General features: G+C 43.8%; 2 protein-coding genes across 2 annotated transcripts in view; both read right to left on the bottom strand.

The window, feature by feature from the left end:
- Nucleotides 1–3,436: 3,436 nt before the first annotated feature.
- igfbp1a (insulin-like growth factor binding protein 1a) lies at nucleotides 3,437–6,532 on the bottom strand. The gene is made up of 4 exons (XM_076088701.1): nucleotides 6,151–6,532; nucleotides 5,840–6,009; nucleotides 5,404–5,532; nucleotides 3,437–5,088 (listed from the first exon to the last, which is right to left on the bottom strand). Exons 1-4 carry the CDS (start codon nucleotides 6,530–6,532, stop codon nucleotides 4,978–4,980), a joined length of 792 nt encoding a protein of 263 aa, XP_075944816.1. The 3' UTR covers nucleotides 3,437–4,977.
- An 11,777-nt stretch (nucleotides 6,533–18,309) lies between these two features.
- The window catches only part of adcy1a (adenylate cyclase 1a), a 37,354-nt gene continuing 36,351 nt past the window's right edge, over nucleotides 18,310–19,312 (bottom strand). The window contains exons 19-20 of the mRNA XM_076088700.1: nucleotides 19,112–19,236; nucleotides 18,310–18,639 (exon numbers count right to left, since the gene is read on the bottom strand). Coding sequence (XP_075944815.1) covers nucleotides 18,310–18,639; nucleotides 19,112–19,236 — 455 coding nt within the window. The remainder of the gene's footprint in view (nucleotides 18,640–19,111; nucleotides 19,237–19,312) is intronic.

Genomic DNA, 19,312 nt, shown 5'->3' with positions numbered 1-19,312 from the left:
GGGGACGAAGGGATGACGAGTGGATGGAGAGAGGAAGACAGAGGATGGGGCGGGGGAAGAAGGTAGAAAGACAGAGAGAGAGAGACTACTTTGCCCTTGCATGTAGTTTTATGTAAACATTTGAAGGGGCTCTGGGCCTTTTATTTCAGGTCCGATTTCTGTGGGAGAGTTCGGTAGAGAGCAATGGGGAGGGGAGGGAAAAGGGGTGGAGCATAGCCTCGGCGGCCGGCCGAGTCTCCTGTCCATCACAGCTATCTGTCCTGTGCTTAGGGAACCTTTATCCTTTCTTTGAAACAAAACAAAACAAAAACAATTAAGCTGAAAGCTGAGAGAGAAGGGGAAGAAAGAGAGAATCCTACCATCTGCACTATTCTTTCAGAGAGAGAGGAAGGAGGGACTTTTCCACTCACTTTAAAGAGGACTTGTTTGTGACTGTGACCCGGAAAAAAAAAACGCACCACCGCCGTTTCTATTGTGTGTGTCTGTCTGTGAGTGAGTAACCGAGAGTCTGTGTGTGTCTTAATGTGTGAGCACTTGCATAACATACTTGTGCACAGCTGCATGTCTGTGCAAGATGGTATGCTTTCCCAAAAAGTGTTTATTTGTGTAAATACTGTAAGTCACTAAGCTCAGTTTAGAGTTATCAGACTGCCCATCCCCGGCCCCTGCTCCATTAAAAACAATGCAGAAAAAGTAACCGCTCTCTGGCTCAGGGTCCATTTTGAATTGAAGGATTGTGGGATGGCAGGACTTTGGCTTCTTATTCAGCTCCAAAGGCCCTCCCTGCTGCCTCTGGCTTGTCCCTCGCCCTGCTATAGGGAAGGGGATGGAGGCGAACCATGCAGTTACAGTGCCGACCTTTTCATGCCTTTTCATGCCTTTTCATGCCTCGCCTCCCCGCCCCTTCACCCCCTGTAGTCTTCCAATAAAGGAATACTTCACTGAAAATCTACCTTTTGAGTATCAAATACTTGGATGATACTTGGATGATCCGGCAAAAACAGCATAAAAACATCCATAGAAACGTATGAAACCACTCCTCCAGCAAGGTACACTACACGCAGCAGACATATGAGGTGGCGTTTACTGAAGGAACGGATCGACTGCCGATTTAGATGGAAAATGGGCCAACATATGAGCCTTGTTCCAGTCCTCTAATGAGGCGCTGATGGAAAAGTCTTTCTTCTTTATTGGTTAGTGCAAAACGACCCCAAATAACAGCTAAACACATCAGATTGGATAATGAAGCAAACATGAAATGGCAATTCAGTCAGACTATCAGGCCTCCGAAATATGGCTGAAGGCACAGCTTTCATTGTCGCTAGAACAGATAGCTGTTTATGTTTGCAGTGTAGTTGCGATTGAAGAGAAGTTGTGTATTTAGCCATAATTTGGTGACGATACGAATGTACGGAAAGTGGAGAGGTGGCTAATGCTGCTGCAGTGGTTTGAGGAGTTACCATGGACATTTCTATACTTTTCTGTTACTCTGGGTTTCCAATAGAGTCCACTGTAACTGCTGTGAATCTCCAGTATTGAAAACTCAAAGGATAGATTGTTGGTGGAGTGTTATTATAAGGCGATGACATGCCGCCCTGCAATCCAGGTTAGTTTAGATTCGTCTGTCTTCTGTCTCTTTCCCACAACTGTTCCTGTCCACATCCATGTCCCTGTTCCACTTGAATCCTGCTCTCCTGCGACCTCATCCCCGTCCTTGTCTGCTCCGGTGCTTAGGTCCTCCAATCCTACATGTCTTTACCCCCTGTCTAAAACTTTGTCCTCGTCTGTGTGCCTGATCCCGTCCCCGTCTCCAACCCACTAAACCGCGCTGTTAGTCCCCACTCCAGCACCCTTCCCAGCCTCTGGTCCTTTTTCCTGTCAATGGTGCAACCTGGTGTAGCCTTGTTTGAACGGGGCAAGCCCGTTGTGACCGGCCTGCCCTGCAGCAGGTGCCAGCTGCCCCTATGCTTCAAGCGCCCAAGCACAAGCACTTAAAGCACTTTAGCTGCGCGCTACTCATCAATGCATGCAGTTAAAGACAATTGGACCTATCTGCATCTGCATACCTTTCCTCAGAGGTAATGTCAGATGAAACATTGTGATACTGTAAGAAAACAATAATAACCCAGGGAGGAGGGGGAAATAAAGATTGGGAAAAAAACAACGAAGCTACACCAGGACTTCTGACACCAACCTTAGCGAACAGCCCCTCAGAAATTTTCCATTCAATGCAACTGTTTTTGTTGTTGTTGTTTTTGTTTCTTTGAAAAAATGCTTGTATGATCATATGCCAACAAATCTCCACAAGGTGGACACAGCACCAAATATGCATTCACACTAGTGGTAGGGGGTCTGAGGGAGGAGGCGGGGTTCTCCCTGAGGAGCTTCCTGCCCGATGCTCTCCCACATCCTGTGTAAAGACTTGAAAAGTGGAGAGAGTGCCGACAAAGAATGCTTGCCCAGTAGCTTGGTAGCATGAAATCGGCTGTACACGTCCTTTAATATTGAGCAGCAACTTACAACCAACCTGTTGGTGCTTTATCCCATCTATTCAAAGACTTGATGTACAGGGAGGAACATACATACAAATATGTTTAAGCTATTCCCTCCCTCATATTTGTAAGTGTGTCTTTTTATATATTATTATTATTTCCTGGCCAGCTATGTGTCTGACTAGACATCATGTACAGTACTTAAAAAATAAAATTATTTATCTAAGAAAGAATTATAAGCTGATCCAAACTAGGTTTTCTTATGAACAATTCAGTGACTCACCGATTGCACAGCAAAGTGTATTTGATTCAGTGTATTTTGGGGAATATAATCACTAATGAATGTTTTTTTTTTTTAATGAACCATTTCCTTCTGTTGCTCAGCTGGGTCATTTGTAAGCTCCGTGGCCAACAGGCGAGTTTCAGCCTCGGGCAAAATCTGTGTCAGTCAGGCACTCAGGTCTCTGGTCATCTTAGTTCACTGCTTCTTAAGGCCGGTGAACCTCTCACCTCTCAATAAGTCACTTCTCTCCATGCACACCCAGCCATCCCGCCTCCGTCTGCAGAGCCAAGGTCACACTTCTGTAATGTCACTTTTTATTTTCTATCATTCTTTTTTCCCTGCTGGTCATGCTAAGAATCTCTCTGTTCACGGGTCAATGTATTTTGTTTTTCGTTTCAAGTTTATCCTTCAAAGAGGATTTTATTTTTTTTTAATTGTTCAAACTTTTCATGATACTTAACTAGAAATCACACCGCTATTATTTTCTCTGAGAAATGAAATGATTTTGATTCAAAATATAATTTGTATTTAATGTCTTTTTGTCTTTTTTTTTTTTTTTTTTGAATAAAAAATGAACACATTTTAAGATGCTGTCCCTGATGTTTGTTTTCGTGTCATCCGAGACTTTTTTTAAATATCACTGGGAAGAATGAGGCCTGTGCTGTCACCAATAGGACGGCCATCTCAGCTTCATTTCTGCAGGCGATCGGGACTCCTCTTGAAGTCCTTGAATGCAATCGGGCTCCCCTCAGTCTTGGAATGTGTCAATAAGGATAAAGCAAAGGTTCAATTTGTAAAGAATAAAAATAAATCTGGTGGTGCCGGGCAGGCTGGCAGTGGGCACAAGAGGTTGAGGTGAATTCCTGTGCCCGACCAAGGCAAACAGAGAGCGGGTCAAAAGGCAGCGTGGAGCTGCATCTCCCCGCGAACTGTCTAAAGTTAGACAAGGACCTCCGCTTTAGATCCCCGTGATAACACTGCACACAAACACGCCGAATATAGAAAATGTGGTGCAGGGGTGCATCTACACACAGACTTTCATAATGTCCTGATGAGGCTGTTATGATTCTGATGTTTTGCCACCTATGGATGTTTGTGCACAAAGTAAACCTGTCTGAGGTGAAAGAGAGGCCAGGAGCGCATAGCTGAGGTTAATGTTTTTATTAAATATATCACCTTTTTTTCTTTTTACATTACATCTCAATTACAAAAGTTTACATACACACGTGAGCAGTTTTTCACTTTGGAATAGACTCACACAAACAATAATTCTTTCTCCAACAGCAGCATGTAGATGAAGAGCAAAGGCGTCCCACGGCCTGGTTCGCCGAGGGACTCGCTCTTTGTGGTCATGTGTTCTCGGTCAGAGAGAACAGCAACATGTAAAATAAACTAGCAAGTCTTTTTTGACAGATACATCGACACAACTTACAGCAGACACATAAATATTGGAGGTAGGTTAATGTAGAAATACCCGTCTGAGAGGCGGCGCAGGGAGGCACTGCCTGTCATGCAAACTGCAACCCCATGGAACCATGGGAAATGTTTTCTGAGTACTATTTAAGGATTCCCGACTGAGAGTTTTGCATTCACTGACAAGAGCTGATCATGTGTCAAATCAACAACAACAACAAAACATAACAATGGCAACAAGGTGAAAATGAATCATAAAAACAACATTTAGAAATATTTCTAAATGACATTTGGTAACTCAGTGCTTTTGTTCTTGCTTGGTTCATCACAAACCAAACCTCCAGACAACTCATTAGTGGAGTTACTCAGAGCCAAGATACATATGTACACTTTATACACCCATAAAAAATAATAATATAATAATAACAATAAGGCAAAAAAAATGATATAAATACTCATAAAATAATTACAAATAACAAATAAAATGAAATAAAGTTGAAATAAATAAGGCTGAAGAGTAGAAGTGTATGCATCAATATTAAAATCTTCTTTTCAGAAAAACAAAAATAGATATTTTTTTCTCTTTGGGACGGGTGTTTGAAGAGGAGGGAGGTTGGGGATCAGGGTATAGCTGGGACCCGAAGCCCCGCAATGACAGTGTACCTGAATTAAACACCACCATGGACAAGATCAATAAATAAACAGCTATCAAAAAAGGAAAAATCAGTGGCTTACTTCTTCTTTTTTTTTTTTTTTTTTTTGTGAGATCTAACTCAGCGGTTGGTCTCTTTAAGGGCACTCGGCATCTGCAGCCAGGTCAGTCGAACCTAAAATCTTCTTGCCGTTCCAGGGGTTCACACACCAGCATCGACCCCTCTGTCCATCCAGAGAGGACTCGCACTGCAGAAGAAAAAGAAACAGGAAATCATTTTATTCAGCTGCTTGAATTTTTCATTTTATATGTCATACACACGTGTATGGCAATGCAGCACTACCTACAGTATGTAACATCACACTAAATGAAACACACACTTAAAACACCCTGCCTGCAGCACACACTCACTCACACACTTGTAATACTGTGGTTGATAAAAATCTTGCCTCACACACCACACACACACACACACACACACACACACACACACAACTTGGTGAGATTATCTCATGCTGAGTGGAGTTATGAATCCAATACACACTTTAGCTAAAGATAAGTACCTGTTTGGGTTTGTAAAGCCCGTGTTTGTCACAGTTGGGGAGGTAGAATCTGGTTAATTTGTCCCCTAATTTCTGCTGAGATTTGGCAATCTTGTCCAAGGCTCTCTGCAGCTCAACATGACAGGGCCCCTGTTGAGAAGACGCAGGGGAAAGAAGGGTTTAACTGGGCTCTTTAGCCGACACACAGAATTAATAATGAACACTGCTTCATCATCAGCAAGCACGTGGGCTGGCATCAATATAAAACTTATAACAACAAGCATCCCCCATTCCCTGTCTCCCGCATCATCTACTTCAACGGCACGCGAGCTCCCCCTAGTGGTGCACAAGTCCCCTCCCCAAACCTCCCCAAAACTTTTAGTAACATACAAGGGGGATTTCATAGATTTCACACAATGATAGGCTACTGGTACAGCGTTTTTTGAGGGGGTCTCACCTGTTCGACCAGTTTCCTGCCGATGGCGATGAGTTTCGCTTTCATGCTCTCCTGAGCGTCGGCAGCAGCCCTCGGGTCATAAGGCTTACTGTGGCCGGGTAGGTAGAGGCTGGAGCCGGGGTCCGACGCGATGGCTGCGTTCTCCATCTCGGCCTCTGGCTCTCCCTGATCTTGAGAGAGACATTGAATGAATGTAAAGCGGGGCTGACTGGAAGTAACTGTAATTATACTACCCAGGTGTATTTTTTGGGGGGGGGGTTGCAAGAATGAGGATTTGCTGGATGTATAAATATGGAGCTTTATAGGCCTACCTTGTGTCTGGGTCTCGGGGGTCGGCTCTGGCTCAGTGCTCTCCGTGCACACGGCCTGTCCCCGGGTGAGGGAGTGCAGCGGCCGGGTGTCGCCGGGTCTCGGGGTGCACCTCAGTCCGGAGCCGCACGGCGACGTGTAGATCCCGCACAGCTCCTCAGCCTTCAGGGCGCAGGCGAGGCAGCATCCACAGCCGGGTTCCCGCAACACCTCGGCGCATTCGGGCGCCACTTCTGGACACTGGCTCAGCTTCTCCGGAGAACACGGGGCGCATCGGATCGGCTCTGGCCCCACCACCGGGGACCCCAGCGTCCCTGTGGACAGCACGGAGCACAGCGCTGCCACCGCGACGTGCCTCAAAGATAATCCACCCATGGGCAACATAGTGAGCTGGAAACTAAATATAGAATATAAAATGTAGAGCAAGGCAGAGAGGATAATCAAAGGTAGAAGCCGGATTCACACACGGTTCTTGCTCAGTTCTGCCTTTCGTTTGATTTTTGGGAAAATGTCTAACTGTGCGTTGCGCGCAGCCGTATTTATAGCCGGGTCCTCTGTGAGTGTTTGACGCATCGGCGTTATGAATGATTTCTGGAAAGAAGGTGTGATGATACGACGGGCTCCGATTGGCCAGCCAATGTCCGGTCAGGCAGCTCATTTGAATACAACAATCACGTCAATATTTATTTTGGAACAGGCAGTGCTTGCACGTATCACTGGTGAGTGACGACACCAGTGTTTGATGTTGCAATCAAGGACCACCCCCCCTTTTCTTCTCACGCTGGTGCTACACTTAACTACTTTACCCCACGCTGCCACTCTCTCTAGTAGCCTAACCACAGAGGCGGTGCGTTTCTTTCTCATTGTTTGTTTTAGTTGAAATGAAAAGATTCCAACATGACGTCACTCAGTTGCTGATTTTAATCTATTTCAAATGTGAAACAGTTCCGTGTTTTCTGCTCTGACACGAACGAGCTCCTCTCGCGAGGAACAACGCTGCCTATTCATAACGCTTTCTTTATTAATTGTCCTTCCCGTACTTCTTACACAACTTGGAAGTAAACTAGTAATGCGCGCACATTACGCACGCCCACGCTGCGCGTGGAGAGGGAACCAACGGTTCCAATTTGACACGGGAAAGCACCCGTGTATTGCAGAGGGACAATAAAACCGACTTTTTAGGAATAGCTGCGCAAATGAGGCTCTCCGTTTACGCCACTGAGTCAGGGGGCTGGGGACTCTGGCATGTGATCCCTCTGTCCCTTTGCGCGCGCACTGAAGCCGGCTTTTGGGCTCAGTCCACGAGATTTCCCGTTGTAATTACCCGTTTCCTGGGATGATTATAGGCCAAAGCTTTGAATGGGGGCTGCGCAGACGTGTCCACAGACACGTCCCGCTGCCTTGCCACTCTCTATGGGGCTTTGATGGTCCCACGCTTGGAACAACACGCGCGTTTTCACGGCTTGATGCAAGGCATTTCGTGTGCTGTCACCGCTGAACCCAGGCGGGCATGTTGTAGTGTTCCCTTCATTTGAAAAAGGACACCGAAAACTCAGAGCAAATCCCTCCTTTAATCCATCCTCTCTTCATTAGTATATTGTATACATTTTCACATTTTACCTCGACTTTTTTCTGATGCAATGGGCTGCATTGTGCGAACATGCAATTGCGTTATAGTATTGCATCATCTGTCAACTGGCGTTAACGGTCAGTCTCACGTGATGCTCAGATTCCTCAAAGCCCCGGGCTAAATAATGCTTATAGTGTAATGTGATGTGGCATGAGAGCGTTTTATATCCCCCGCCCCCTTTTTCCTTGTTGTTTTTTACCAAATCAGCTACAGATCAGTTACAAACTTTTCTGGTGTAAAATAAAAAAAAGGTTTGCAGGAAACATAACTCACTTTTGGTTCGTAGGTTTGTCTCCAGAAATATTGTATGCATCATTTCCCCCAAACTCACTCTGATGTAGCCTGTTTGACACTCAAATGTAGAATAAAGTTGTGTGGGTTTAAACACATTGGCTTCACAGCAGGCAGAGTTTGTAAAGACTGGCCTGAGGGACACTGAGGTTAAAGGGATTTGTTGTGTCCATTCTTTCAATAACTCATGTGATGTGTGCACATGTGCGACAAAATACAGCATGTCCTACAGGATGGTTCAATGTTTATTTTTTCTCACTCTCACTGAACAGGAAGTCTTTTAATGCATAACTCAATGTCCCCATTCTCATCATGAAAACTGCGGGAGGAAAAGGTACTTCTGTTTCACAGACAGTGCCGCAGGAAGTATTTAGATACTTTACTTGAGTAAAAGTAGCACTACATCAGTGTTAAAATACTCCATTACAAGTTAAGGTCAGCCAAAGACTGCATTCAAAATACTCCTTAAATTAAAGTAAGGAAGTATTATCAGAAAAATGTAAAGATTTCAAAGTAAAAGTACTCGTAATGCAGCATATATAATATGTATAGCCATGAAAATACTCAGGAAAAGTATACCTTTAAGTCCTATTTAGGTTAGGAACAGTACTTGAGTAAATGTAGTTAATTACATTCCACCATTACGCTCTGTAGTCTGCATACTTTCACTTTTACGTATAGTTAAATGTATATTGTTGTTAATGCAGTACTTACCCACAAGTAAAACATTGAATGACCTTTACCTGTAAAGAAGCATCTTTGCATTGTGTCCCCGCTACTCATCTTAAGTAAAGAATCCAAAATACTTGTTTCACCACTGCTTATTCCATTAACGTGTTAAAAGTTTAAGTTTTACAACTTTCAAACATTTCCTGATGTGCATGCACATCTGTTTCAATCTGTCCTCCGTTGAACTGTGAAAGTGGACTCCTAGGAGCTGTAACGTGGATTGGGCAATACATTTTTTTGTCATTTCACGCAGATGTTCAACTGTATATTTACATAGATGTATCTCCTTAACCCTCTTTGTAAGGCCTCCACTCCTGTGTGAAGCTTGTCTGCAATATCTTATGATATGACCTCATATGGCTGACTGGCTGCTGCTGTAAAGCACAGCATGGGATCGTCTGGGAATTAGCAGGTTGATGTAAAGACGGAGAGGCATGAGGGATTAAACATGTGAAGTATTCTCATGGAACATGTGGTTTCTGGCAGTTGTTGTTTTTTTGAGCTGTCAGATGAGAGAGGCAGAGTGGTCAAACAGAACACAGTTATCTCAGGTCAGGAACAGACCTACTTTTTCAAAAACACATGTACACAGCTGGATCAAGACCCCGGCACAAAAAGCAAAGCCCTCGAATGGCTGCTGCAGGGTTTGTGTTTGGGAGAGCGATGATAAGGGGGAAAGGGGGCGGGGGGGGTTCCCATCTCTTTCAGATGTCACATGATGGAGATCAAACAGCGCTTGGCATTGAACGTCCCAAGACTGGAATGTTTACCTTTGACAAGAGCACCGGGAAAAACAGTCTTGTTGTCTCAGGAGCTGCTCACACCCACCCACACACACAGACACACACACAAATACACACCCTTCAGGTTCCATTTATGGTGATCTAAACCTTGCCCTTTAGAGGGCGTCAAAAGGGGGATACCTTTGACAGATGAGCTCAGAAAAACAGAGTTCTTTGAAGTCACACCCACAGAAAGAATGCATACCTGTGTGAATAATAGAGGCCGACACCCAGAGGCTCTCTGGGGTTAGGGTATATACGTATGTACTTCCGTCACTCGGAAGGAGAGGTTTAACTTCTCGTATTACACCTTACTCAACGCACTCATGTGTAATACTAGAGAGTTTATCAAACACGTCTCACAGCCGGGACAGAGGCAACAGAGGGACGAGGATATAAACGCAGACAATCAGACAAGATAGGAACACTTATGTTATTGACTAAAGCAAACAAATGGAAGCTTACAGTCAGGTACAGGTTCCAGGGTCAAGGTTTCAGGCACAGCTACAGGTACAGGTTCATGTTCAGGTACAGGTTAAGGTTCAGGCACAGGCAGAAAGGCAAAGGTACACTTTCAGGTTCAGGTACAGGTACAAGTTCAGGTACAAGCACAGGTTCAGGTACAGAACCTGCATGAAACAACAATAATAATCTGACTGAGGAAAATGGGCTGGCATGCACTGTACTGACTAATGAGGGAAATGGAGAACAGGTGAGCAGGGGAAAGATCAGGTTATGGGAATGGCAGGACAGGAGGTGAATGCAGGGCAGCAGGGAGTGGCTCGATGTGGGAGACAGATGACTGTGGCAGGTGGAAAAGTGTGTCGTCTCTGGTCCCAGGACACGTCCGTGGCGTGGTCTGGATAACCAGTGTCCTCTCCCAGGGCTGAGACTCAGCAGCCAGGAATGTGATGTGAGTGGGCACAGTGACGCTAATCCGCAGCAAAGTTGTTCTTTTTCTTCTTCTCTCCTTCTCACAAGATTTCCTTAATCGGATAATCCATGTCTTATTAAACAGGCAGCGCAGATCATAGAACGAGGTCTGGGAGAAAAACACTAAAACAAAGCGGGGGTCCGTCATGGCCGAGGAGTCTCGGGACACTCTGCACTGCTTTAATATAGCGCAGCGTCTTGGCGTGTTGTATGATGGTTCACACGTGTGTTTGTGTGTGTGTTTCGGTGGGTTTTTCGAATAAGTGTATATGTTTGTGAGCTTGTGATTGTACACTTGTGTGTGGGAAACCCAGGAAATCCAGGCTCCCATGCGCCAGCATCCATTGTGTGGAGTTTCCTCCTCTCTCTGTGTGTGTGTGTGTGTGTTTAGCTGCAGTGCTTCCCTCTCTCGTTGTGGCTCTAATGAGAGGTAGAAGGAAGTCCGAGCCAGAGGATTGCACTTGGCAAAGTTAACTGGAAACAATCTCATGAATGGGTCAGGCGAGCTGTGTTGGTAGGATTTACCAGAATTGTGTCCCCATGCAGGAGAATGGAGGTTTCCATCCAAACTCACTGTTGCTTTACTCCCTCCCTCCTCCTTCTCCCCTTTCCGTCCATCAACTGTGTGTCTGAAGATCCTTTCTTCATTTACAATAGAGCAGTCTGTCCAGCACATCCACATCAAAGGATGCTGTGCAGTAAATAAAGGCTGGAAGATCATATACAGTCAGGGAGTGTTACAGTCGCCACCCTGTAATGTTGCCTGGATTGACTCCCCTTCACTTTCAACTTCATTGTGCCCGAGAGGTCCAGATAATTGTGCAGCATGGACTTACAGTACATGCAGGAGGAATGTATTTTTTCTACTGAAGAGTACATTTTGTACACAGATCATAATAAGCCCTTATTGTGATTCAGATTAACGTTTTGAGGCCCATCAAAGGTAAAAAAAAAAAAAAAAGAAAGAAAAGAAAGTATGTTCTATGTCAGTTCACTCACATGACAAAAATACTTATATTCCCTCACATCTGCTGGTTTCTGGTTGTGTAGATAGTTTTGGTGTGTGCTTAAAATGTGAGACTTCTGATGCCTAAATATTTTGCTTGTATGTTAAATCTCTTCTGCAAGCGAGAACCGGCCAAGACAGCATCATAAGAAGCTGGAGACAAAATAATACAAAACAAAACCAAATACGGCGACAGATAAAACAATAATAAAATAGTTTCATTATTAGGAATAGAAAGGAGTCATTTGTCGTAGAATTTAGTCTGGACAGAGGTGGTTTGTTTGGAATACAAAGCCCTATGTTGAGACAATTGTTAATTTGTTAATGTTTAACACACTGTGATAAACAGAGTTCAACATCCGGGTACATCATGCTAATTCATACATGTATTAATGCACAATAAATCACCGCAAATCAATCTTAGATTACAAGATTACAAGATTAGCAACGCCTTGTATAAAAGAAATACCTTAATTATACGTTCTCTATAGGAGATGTAGAGCAAATCTATGATTGAGGGATTGCTTTCGAACAGCTGTCCACATTGCAATGGCTGAGCCGGCGGCTAGCAGGTAAAACAACGGTAACAGTGCTGACGGAGCGAACAGTGTTTACCTGAGGGGGAACCTGAGGGTTACGCGATGACGGCGTTGGTCGTGACGGCGTTATCAGCTGTACTCAGCACAGAGCAATTAGTTGTATCATTACACAGCAAATAGTTGTTTGCTTCTATATTAATGCTCTGAATAGAACCTTAAGCCAAATACCAAGTATTTATAAGAAATAAAAGCTTAAATTGTCCTCCCGTGAATCGTGAGAATATTCACAATGTCTGTAGGCTTCCTCCTTGCATTAGAAAATCACATCAGCTTTGTTTTGTCTGCATTCAACACAAGCTGGAGTCGAGTGAGCTGAGACTGTAAAATATTAAAAGGCATATACTGCAGTTTATAAAGTGCATCCAAGAGTGAATAATGATTCTTTTGTTTGGGCTCCTCAGAGCGTTGACAAAAATGTTTGCAAAAAGGAACTGGCATGTCATTTTTTCAATACCACAAATTCCACTTGCCTCCATTGTATTGGGATGGAGACAGACATCTCAAAACCGGGGAAAATAAACCCCAAAAGCATCTGTGTGGTGAGATTCCAGCAGGGCTCAGAGGAGACATATGTATTTATGTAATTGTAGCAATGGGACATCGCATATCTGTCTGCAGATGTCAGTCTGTAGGTCAAAGCTGTGTTGATCTGTTTTTCACAGGATTCAGTTTATGTCAGGTCATCGTGATCTGCTCTGTTTCGGGAGGTTATTATGACATTTTCCGTGTGAAGAGACCAAACATGCAGGACCTGTAGCAGCAGGTTAGTAAGGGTCAATGCTGTTCTTACAGAACATGGAGTTCATTGACCCTGTGTGTATCTGTGTTGATGTGCTTATAGGGAAAACACAACTACAAGACAGAGAAAAACACTCTTGCACTGGGGAAATCCTTGATGAGGAAACATTCTCATGGGAGGATGTTTTTTTTATCAACTAATCAGAGGGGAGCAGTTTGTGTTTTGGACATTTGTTGGAGACCTCTAGGAGACGTTTTGTTTCTCACTTTTTGCAGAAAACTCTGTTTTGACACAAAAGTTCTTGGACGAACATTTCCAGTTCTGTACACTGAAAGCATTTGAGCGCTTAATCCTTGCATATGGATTTGATCAAATCTAGAAAGCAATCCTTCAGGATGAATCATGTGCATTAACCCTTAAACTGTGCTCTGCGCCTGGCAGTGTGATGGCCGTGGGAGACTTAATGACCAAATCTTTCCACCGTTCTAAAGCTTGTTTGTTTTGAAAATGGTACCAAAAAGCTAATCGTACTTTTGAGTGGCAGAATTGTCTTCTCCTCCTCTTTCCTAGCTTTGTCAATCACCACGCGGACCCATCAGATTTATCTTGCGACCCATTCTGGGGTCCTGCCCTCCAGTATGGGAACCACTGATCCAGGACATCTGGGCATCTTTATTTTCATGGCGAGAAGGTACTGTTTGTTCTCAGGTGAATGCTGCAGACGTAATACATGTTTGATGTTGAGCTGAATGTTCAACACTGGTTTGGCCTCGCTCGCACACTAAAATGCACTCACTTAAACACGGACACGAACAGAGATAAACAAACATGCATGCAGCTGAAAAGCATATACAAGGTTATATACACACACACTGTAAGCAGCGGGCTTGTGTTTTCCCCCCCCACACTCCCAGGGTCCAACTTCCAGTAGAGGTTTACAGTAAAGGATGTTATGACACACAGGGTCAGGGTCATTGTGTAAGCAGTGTGAGTCAAAACTCGTTGACGAGAGTCCCAATAGTCTGCGTCACTGCTTTTTCCACTCGGCAGCACCTGACTCCAGCTGCTGATACCACAGCTGTAAACCAGGCCAGAAAAAGGTCGGTTCCCACTCCCTTCTATCAGAGTGTGTCATTGGCACTCCTGAGCCAGGCATGTCTGTTCGTATTGTGTGTGTGTGTGTGTGTGTGTGTGTGTGTGTGTGTGTGTGTGTGTGTGTGTGTGTTAACCATCTGCTGGCTGTAAATGTCTCAGTTATCAACATAAAGCAGAGTATTGACGTCCTCTGAAGTGATTTCACGCAACCAGCATGAATCACAAAGCCGATAGAGGAAGGACTGGCTCATCATTTACTCGTTGAAAAACACGACCCCGATCGTTTTGCGTCAGGGCACGATCTTGTTGTGTTGCCATGACAATCTGTCACTCATTATGCACTGCATGCCACAGCCCTCCCAGCTGCTTCACTCTACACACACACACACACACACACATACCAGCAGCAAACACACACACACACACACACATTTTCACATCGCTGATGAGTGTTTGGAAGTCGGTTCTTCCTGCGACAGGACTTGAAACATCCCTTCGCACTCAGCCCGACACACAAACAGACACAATGATAAGGCCCCACGTTTGTTTTGCTTTCTTTTTCCTTCTAAAAACACCCCCGTTAGATTGTTAGAGTCCTCTGTTGTGTATGTGTGTGTGTGTGTGAGTGTGTGTGGGGGGGGACAACATATACAGAAACATGTATAACCCACACAGAGGTCCGGACTGCTTTGAATATTTAGGGGGGCCTTTTAATTTCATGCTGCTCTGCCCTTTTTTCCGTCCATCACCTATCTCCCAACAGACAGAGATGCCTTGCACGTGCACGTGAGGTTTAAGGGCTGCAAGTGTTGGAGTGCTTAGTGGTTGAATTTTTGAGCAATGTATGCACTGTTTTGTCCATGATTTCACAAAGTGCTGTCCCACTCACACACTCAGACACTAGCAGGTGACAGGTGACGTCAATTAACTGGGGCAGTCCAGAGCAGGAAATCCACAGGTGTGATTAATTACATGAATGATTGCCCCAATGAGCCAGTGAGCCCCGTGATTAATATTATTGATTGCACCTTGACTTACTTTAATGGAAACATCCTTCAGTGCTGAAATGGTGAGTTTTAAACTCTTTACAAACTTGCGTTGTTTGGTCAGGCTTTGTTTAAACTTATAAAACCTTAATTTCAAGTGTAGTAGAAACATGAAAATGACACTATATATGCGAAATCTGTGATAAATGTGCGTAACATGTCGTTTATCAGGCAAGCAAATGTCAGCTGCTTGTTCCAGCTGCTCTGTTTTATTACACGACTGTTGGCTGGATAAACTTGATGGGATTACTTTCACTTCCGGTTTTATTATGTTATTATTATTTATTTTACAAATTTTGTCATATTTTGTAGACTTTTGCAGTTGTAAATTTGTCTCCATTAAAAAGTATTTTTCATAAATTTGCATTTCTGCATGAATTGTTTTTTCTATGTTCCGTGTCACTTTTAACTTCCACTTTGTATTGAAGCAAACATTAATGTTTTTGTCTTTTCTTTCTGTATAATGTAATGTAGTAGTTACATAGTAGTACTATGTACATAAAGGGTATTATTGGTATTAGTATTATTATGAAATTATGAATTGAAGATTTATTGACAATAAAAAAACGAACCTTACTTACAGCCTTCACATGTACTCTATTAAAGGAGGCTACATGTGTTTGTTTTCTACTCAACACCTGTCTAACATTGAATTTAACAACAACTCAACATTCTTATCGAGCCCTGAATATCAGAAATGGGAGGTTGACACAGTAGTGGTCTTTGTTATCTGCACATATCGTACAGTATCTGCTCTCTATACACACACACACAAACACTGTCATGTTTTTCTGGTAGCAGACATGTCCATAACACGCTCGTGTAACACGCATAACACGCTCGTGCATGAGGCTCCTTCTGAAAAACAGGCTGACATTGACCCCGATGTTGCTTCAAACATCTTACATCAGCTACTCTGTTTTTCAACTGTTGCTCAATGTTTTAACTGAGTTTGATGGCCTCTCCATATGCACTGTACAAGTGTGTGTGTGTGTGTGTGTGTGTGTGTGTGTGTGTGTGTGTGTGTGTGTGTGTGTTTTGGTGAAAAAGAGCACAGGAAGAGCGCTTTTTACTCCAGGAGACACGTCCCCGCTGGCTTTATTTTTATAATCATGATACGTCCATATCATTGCAGTGCAAACACTTAGTATAAAATATCGTCTTTAACAAAATGTACATTCACATAAAACATCTCGATAAATACATCTTCAACGAAAGAACTTGACAAATATCGGATCATTCATAATATATCTCTGAAAAAGACTCTACAATGTACAATAATAGCAAGTAGTACCTACATATAACAATTGAAACCCGTATCATACAGTATGAAAATATCCAATTTACAGGAAAAAATATTGTACATAACTCCTTTCTATCTTAAAGCAAGTGTATAAAAATCCTCATTTTTAATCTCTTAGAAACTCAAAGTAAGCATCAAAGCTACTATATAGACTTTAAATCTATGTTGAATATGATAAGAAGTACAACTACATTATTTCAGTCAGGTTATGGTGTCCAAATAAATCTCTCCACACTTGCCATCATTTGATCATTGAGTTACAAAACTGTTAAAGAACAGCTCACACAGTAAAAATACAGGCATTCAACAAAAGGAAAATCCACAATAACCGTAGCCACACATTCAGTTGTGCTACAGCTCAACACCAGCACGTTTGATATGTTTACGAAAATAGGTTGGCACATTTGAAAACCTGCTACCTGTTGACTACAGCAGGAGCGGGGAGGAGGAGGGAACCCCGGCCTGATGTCAAACCGTCCTGAAAAAGTCCTCGAAAAAGATTCACACGCCAAGCTCATGAAGAAGACACGGGTCAAAAAAGCACCTTACATTCAAGAGGACCGCTACCGTTAGCGCATGCATGAGGACTACATTAAAATAGAGTCACTGTGTGTCCGCTGCTCGGCCTGTATGAATGTTTAATCAAAGCATGCATGTAAGAGCCACAGGCTTGCAGGCAGTGCATGCTAGAACAGATTAGAGGAGAGTTAATGGCTGTGGTAAGCCGTACTGTGACTAGCATGCTATACCATAAAATAAATCATCTGATTTTTGTATGAGGAAGCCAGACACGGAGGTTTGGTTGTCTCCTCATAAACAGCAGTTTTCTTCTCCCGACCAAAGCAGCTTTTAGTTCATAAAAATAGTAGAACAGAATATCTTAACAATAGAAAATATTTCTTAATAAACACGCACGCAGAAAAAAAGGTTTTTCCTTTTTTGAATAGAATTCCACGAGGAAGGAATCACACTCGCACAATTACAGAAAATAAGTTTTTCTAAGTCATGCTTCAACTCCACGGAGATACAGACTGGTGTGGCTAGCTATGCACACTCTATTGGCTACATACACTATCAGGTCAAAATAGGGTCCAGCTGGTTTCATGCAAGGGGCTGAGATAGAAGACGAACCGCTTTATTGCTACACTTTGACGAGGAAGAATCTGGAAGTCAAGCATCACAGGGAAACAGACAGCAAACAAGACTGAAATGCAGCAGTGGCATCATGCACTTAAAGACACTGAGCGGCTCGGCTCGGGGATTCAAGAGATAACCTCATGTGCCGTCGGAGGGTTAAAGTGAAGGGGCATAAACGTCCAGGTAATGATTGAAGGCAATGCCCTGTCATATTTTTGGTAAGTTGATACCGTTAACTGCCAGTTACAATTATACATTTGGCTTCATCCACTGTAAGAACATATATCTCTTGGACAACAATGCCCCTGTAATTCATCTCAATTGGCGTCCATTAAATCAAGAAAGAATCTAAAAGGCAACAAAAAAGATGGCAAGAAACTCATTGTGAGGAGTGGTCGCTAAGGCAACAGCACTGATTTGGTTTTTTACTGTGAGAAAACGGTCGGCCCAAGTTGTTAAAGGAATGTCTGGATGTGGTTGTTGCGTGCTACACTATAACACTAAAACAGTGCAATTGTTTTTTTATATTGATGTTGATTTAGTTATTTGTAGTTGTGGAAACAGTTTTGGGAGTCACCTTGGCCTTTGATTGGTTACAGAGCAACGTGGCTAAAGCGTCCTGTGCCCTGTTCACGGCACCCTGCGGTGTGAAACAACAAACAGGGCTCCAGTATGGAGGGAGAGTCCGATTGAGGCCCCCCTCAGACTCCAGTCCTGAACGCAGTCCGGGCCCGAGTCCAGGTCTCCCATCGGACGATCAGTGTCTCCGCTGCCTCCCACAGACAGTAGGTCGGCTCTACGTTTTCCTCTACTGCTGTCACCTTCACTCTCCACTTTTTGTTTTCCACTATCCCCACGGAGACAGCATCCGTCACACCGTTGCCATGGGGACAGTTGGCAGGTACCTGGTGGTGCTGGTGGAGGTGGTTGGTTTGGCCGTGCTCAGGCTCGGGGTCCTGCTGGTAGCGTAGGTAGTCACGGTGGGGGCGGGGCTGAGCCTGGTGCACACGCTGCCCTGGGTGAATGCGCTGGACCGGCGCTCGGCGTTGCCGGACTGGTGCTGGATTTGAGACAGCCTGCTGCCATGCCTGCGCCCCTCCAGGAAGTATGTAAGCATCTGACCTTTGCCCTTCACGCTGACCTTGCCTCGGCAGACAAAGTCGTAGTGGTCTGTGATGAGACGATGGACGTCTTCTGTCACCTGAAGAAGAAAGATTTTGGGACGTGGTTTCTCTGTGTTTCTCATGATGTTTTACAGATGTCAGTTCTTCATATTAGGAGACTCAAATAAGCTGCATTGATTTCAATTAAAATAGTGTACAGAAGGACTTGAAGTTGTCATGTAGCCTACCATATTCATTTTCTTTCTGAGTGTAAGATAAGAAGATAGCCCTCTTATGTCTGTATGCTAAATATAAAGCTACAGCCATGAGACGTTAGCTTAGCATAAAGACTGGAAACGGGGAAACAGCTAGCCTAGCTCTGGCCAATGTATCGTGTTTGTACATACACAGAAATCCCTAAAACCACAATTTATTTTCTTTTTCTGTTTGGTTGTTTTTCTGTTTTTCTGCCGTCCTTTTGAGTAGGTCTCTTTTGAAACTGATTCTAATCTCTATCAAACTTTTTCCTGCGGGAAGTAAAGAAGAAGGCAGCGGACTGCTGTACTGCACCTGTATCTTTCCTGGTACTCCAGTGCTGTCCATCCTACTGGCTACGTTCACTGTGTTTCCCCAGATGTCATACTGAGGTCTTCTGGCTCCAATGACTCCTGCCACCACTGGTCCCACATTGATACCTGGACACATGAACAAATCGCACCCAGAGTTTAAAAAAAATGAACATACGTGTCTATGATAACTTTTACTCTCAGG

The sequence above is a fragment of the Anarhichas minor genome, unplaced genomic scaffold (assembly GCF_050575085.1).
Source record: "Anarhichas minor isolate MPS153535 unplaced genomic scaffold, ASM5057508v1 ptg000010l, whole genome shotgun sequence".
In the NCBI taxonomy this organism is placed as follows: domain Eukaryota; kingdom Metazoa; phylum Chordata; class Actinopteri; order Perciformes; family Anarhichadidae; genus Anarhichas; species Anarhichas minor.
Note: the sequence above shows the minus strand (reverse complement) of the source record. Positions and strands in the feature narration are given on the sequence as shown.

Excerpts from the sequence above, each read along its gene's own strand:
- igfbp1a (XM_076088701.1), bottom strand. The coding sequence starts at position 6,532 with ATGTTGCCCATGGGTGGATTATCTTTGAGGCACGTCGCGGTGGCAGCG. Across the intron at positions 6,010-6,150 it reads CCCCGAGACCCAGACACAAG|ATCAGGGAGAGCCAGAGGCC; the intron begins GTAGGCCTATAA and ends GTCTCTCTCAAG. Across the intron at positions 5,089-5,403 it reads GGCTTTACAAACCCAAACAG|TGCGAGTCCTCTCTGGATGG; the intron begins GTACTTATCTTT and ends TTTCTTCTGCAG.